Source organism: Pyxicephalus adspersus, chromosome 10 (genome assembly GCF_032062135.1).
Source record: "Pyxicephalus adspersus chromosome 10, UCB_Pads_2.0, whole genome shotgun sequence".
Classification (NCBI taxonomy): Eukaryota; Metazoa; Chordata; class Amphibia; order Anura; family Pyxicephalidae; genus Pyxicephalus; species Pyxicephalus adspersus.
Window position 1 is genome coordinate 33,364,094 of NC_092867.1, and position 4,547 is coordinate 33,368,640.

The window sequence follows — 4,547 nt, forward strand, 5'->3', positions numbered from 1 at the left end:
CAAATCATTTCTTGTCTGTCTGCTCGAAGGAGTTAGATATACACTTGTGTTCAGTATTTTTGCAATATCTCTGATTCTGGTCTTGTCTACAAGACTTGTTACATGAGCTTATAATAATAAGACTTCATTTATGTGGCCAACATCATATAAAATCTTCAGATGTTATGTTCAGTCTGATAATTGCCAAATATCTTTTTTTATATTCCCTTTGACATATGCATAATAAGTATTAACAAGTTCTGGAACCCAGAGTCTTTTAGTACGAACATCATAATGACATTGTTAAAAGAACATTGGCAAAAATTTTGACTGTGAAAGCCTCGTAGGTGACTTTTATACTTTTATCTCATCTGGGGTGTAACACTGCATGCAGAACCTAAACACAAAATCACTAAAGGTTAGTCTTTGTGCTAGAGAAACATGATGCAGCTAATATCAGCTGTGCTGGCCTTCAGTTAATGGTTCTCCGCAGACAGGTCTCGTTTTGGCACAAAGTCTTGTAAAAATGAATGTAGGAGTTGGGGGATAAGCAGTAATGAGAGTTCAGCATCAGTTGCCTTTGATCAGTAACTGCTGTTCAGCATGCTGGAAAGCCTTTACAGATTACTGAGAGAAAAAAAGAAATAGTATTGACTCTCTCCATTTAAATCAATTAATTTCTGCCAAACCCCACTCACACAAGAGATGTGAGTTAACAAATAATTTGAAAAATGAAAGAGATGTTTTTTTTTTCAAATGGCAATTCAAATTGTATGAATTAGGCACAATTTTCAATTACAAATAAACGGATACACAGTAGTTGAGTATTTACACATAAGGTAAGTGTTCACAATTGGTCCAACCCCATTTGTTCGTCTGACCATAATGTCCATTAGCTATACATTCAGTTCCCTAAAACATAAGAAATAAAGGGCTAAACTCCTCCTTAGCCCAACATGTTTCGCCTACTGGCTTCTTCAGGGGTATTTGTTGAAGACGTTTAGTTGGTTTGGAAGAGGTTAGGTGATTAGGGAGATTCCGAAAGAGGGGGAACCAATGCGGTTGATGAGTGTAGAATACGTGTGGGTGTATATTGCACCAAAGAACCTGGACCTGGCTGCATCCCTCCAAACTACACTGCTAAGTCCGGGACCTTTGGTGCAAGATACTTTGAAACTTGTGTTTAATTNTTACAATTTGAATCGTCATTTGAAAAAACCTTATCTCTTTCTTTTTTTGCTTTACAGATGATTATTAGAACCAATGTGTATATTCAAAAATGCTACTTTAAGTCCCTCATTTCTTAATGAGATTTATTTATAACCCCTGCATCTTATGTTTAAGTCTGCTAAACTTTGTCAATACAAACGACTCATGTTTAACTGGCCTTTGAGGAATGTTTGTAGGAGGAAAAATGCAGGAAACATGGAGTGGAACATTGTGTTTATTGAGCATCAGCATGATCATTCAAAAATTGAGTTCCCTTTCTTTATGAGATATATATATTTGTTGATGAATGCATTGCAAGTGCATCTTATTCTGCCTTTCCAAATAAACATGCTATTTCATTGAAACCATATAGATATTTAGTTATAACAATTTGTCTCCAAAGATAGAAGTCTAAATAAATTACACTTTGATTGAGCTAATTATATTTTAAACATACTGGTGTTTACCAAATCCATTTTTCCTAATTGAGCAATCTTCATAGTTTAGTTTTTAAAAACGCCTTTTTCTCTTAGGTCAGATGATCCTTAATTGACTAGAGGAAAATGATGCACTTTATGACTGGTCTCTGACATTAATCTGCATAATGAGATGTTAGATATTGGAAATATTTCTACATGTCACTGTGATGATTATTGCATTTAAAGCTATTTGGTTACTTCACTTTCTTTACAACAAAACCAATCTTCCTTTTCATGAGAAATTAGCAAAGTATGAATGGATGCAAGACCATGCAATATCAGTTATTCGTTTGCCCACTGTTGTTAATTTTAGGTTGGTAATTTTAAGTCAACAATTGCAGCTGAATTTTAAGGTGCTTTCTATGTCCAATGATCCCCCTACCCAAGCACAATCCATTATTTATTATATTTTGTTTAAATCATAAAGTAATCCGTTTCAGGATTGTGGGACTACTTTTTTCCACAGTATGCCATAACAATAATTATTTATATTGAATTAATGACTAAAAAGCAAACTTTTCCTTTTGTCACATGAATCTGTAAACTCTTTCCCTCTGGGGTCTTTTCAGCAAGATAAAATCACTCATGCATAGATCTCTCCTAATACATTTTATGGATGCTTTTTAAGTTGCTGTTGATTTCTGAGAATACTCAAGTGAGACGCAAAAATTATAAACAATATAAAAGGTTGACAGTGCATAAAATCAATCAAAATTGAAATCCAAATTTACATGGTACTAGTAAATTAAATACTTCAGGTTGCAGCTATACTTCTCATATCTAAATATTTTTAATGCTTTCAAGGACAATGAATGGAATATATGTCTCCGTACACTCTGCATTCCAGTAGTTGTTAGAATGCTGGTAGTTCCTCAGCTAGAATCATTTTTTTTTTATTTTTTTTTTTTTTTGTAGTTAGCATGCAAAAGGACCTTTTTGAGGCAATTGTCATATAATGAAAGCTGAACTGGTAAAATAACCTGGCTTTGTATAACAAATGATCTCTCTCTAACATTCTGTTGCAGGTAACGGAGAACTGAGTAATAAAGAGTTCATTGCTATCATGAAGCAGCGTTTAATGAGAGGACTGGAGAAGCCAAAAGACATGGGATTCCATCGCCTTGTCAGAGCCATGTGGAAGTGTGCCCAGGAGACAGCCTGGGACTTCTCTTTACCTAAAGCATAAAAAGAAAGAAACCTCACTGAGATTCTGAAGACAATGCAGATCCTGCTATATGAGAATGTAATGAGGTTTGGTCCTAGCAGCACTAAGTCAACATTCTGCTTGATGTTTTAGGGTTGTCTTATGGTGTGGCTAAGCTTGACTGTCACACATTTACTCCCCTCTATCCCACATATATTTTACATTAAAAAAAGGACAATTTATAAAATAACTTTTGTTTTTACAGTATCCATAGACACTAAATTATGTTTGCTTGCTAAAATATAAGCCATATTGTGTAAATATTTAATGAGAAAATATCCATAATATGGTATGATATGGGAACTGCCTGTGAATGTGAAACACATCCACAGTAAATAACAGGAGTGGACACAATTCCTGCTTACAGTTTTAGCCTAGTTTTCTCCTTAGTGTATGTTTCACGATCATGTAGTTATCAGACATTTATTTAATGTCAGATCATACTAGCAGCACTGATAACGCTGCCTGCTCCCCATACATATGTATCTGAAGCATATACAGAAATTGTATATGTGTCAGATATGTATGTGATGATAGGCAGGTCCATCAGTACATTTAGTTCCAAAGGTGCTCCCTGTCTGGGTCTAGGGAGGAGAATTGAAATAGGAGAGGTTTAACAAATCCCCCATAAAGGCTTTGTTCATTGCTGTGTTGAACATAACTAAATGAAATATATGTCCTTGGCTTTGTCTTATATTTGGTCTTTTGATTCTTTACCCCTCAGTTACTATAAACAAATATTTTTATACTTTTTCAATCACCAAAGCAGCGAACCTCATACATTTCACAAACAGTGGCAATATATTGTGTATGTTTCTGGAATCTACAGAAAAAAAATGTGTAAAATGTTCCTGTCGCTGAAGTGTAACAAGGACAGTCATCAGGTTGTTTTATTATTTATTTACTCTCCTAATAAGAATGTCAGCCTCAAGGCCTCATCTGTGCTATCCTGCCAATAAATTGTTGCAGCCTTTGGTGAAAAAAAATAACAGTGCACACACATTTACTGACAGCGATCCCAGAAGTAGCTTTTCAATTTCAGTCGTCAGGATTTTATTTCATGATGCAGGTACATATATTGCTACATAATTCACACCAATAAATACAACAAAGGCAGAAAGGGTTGATTTCATTTTTGTAATGATGGAACTTATTGGAATGATGGAAATATTCCTACTGAACATGCCATGTGCATGGATTTTGTCTGAAAACTATTGCATAACTGTGGTACTATTAGAAAACTATGCCTTGTTTAGCCAAAGGAATAAACCGAATATTGAAAGTGCTATTATGAGATTTTAGATTTGATCTGGTGTAAAGGGGTATAAGGTTATACAACTGTAAATAATCAATAAAATATTGTTTTGTTTAAACTAGGTGTTTGGCTATGGTGAGCAGTGTTTTTTGTAATGTGTGAATTGTGCCATTATTTCAGATTGTATGATATTTGAAAACAATGAAGAAATTCGGGAATCACGTGGTAGCAAATCAGATTTCATTTTGAATACAGTAAACTGAAATCTGGTTGCCAGATTGGAATATGTATTAAGTGCCCAAAATAACCAGATAAAGTGTCTAAAGTGACTTTTATTTCTTTGGATAATGTGGTAGAACTTCACTCTCTATTCACCCTGGCAGTCTGACACCGAAAGTGTTGAGAAATCCAAAATTTCTCA

The 4,547-nt window shown here is 34.5% G+C and overlaps 1 protein-coding gene across 1 annotated transcript in view; it reads left to right on the plus strand.

The window, feature by feature from the left end:
* The window catches only part of MICU1 (mitochondrial calcium uptake 1), a 116,978-nt gene extending 112,729 nt beyond the window's left edge, over positions 1–4,249 (plus strand). The window contains exon 13 of the mRNA XM_072424499.1: positions 2,693–4,249. Coding sequence (XP_072280600.1) covers positions 2,693–2,853 — 161 coding nt within the window. The 3' untranslated portion in view covers positions 2,854–4,249. The remainder of the gene's footprint in view (positions 1–2,692) is intronic.
* Positions 4,250–4,547: the final 298 nt, after the last annotated feature.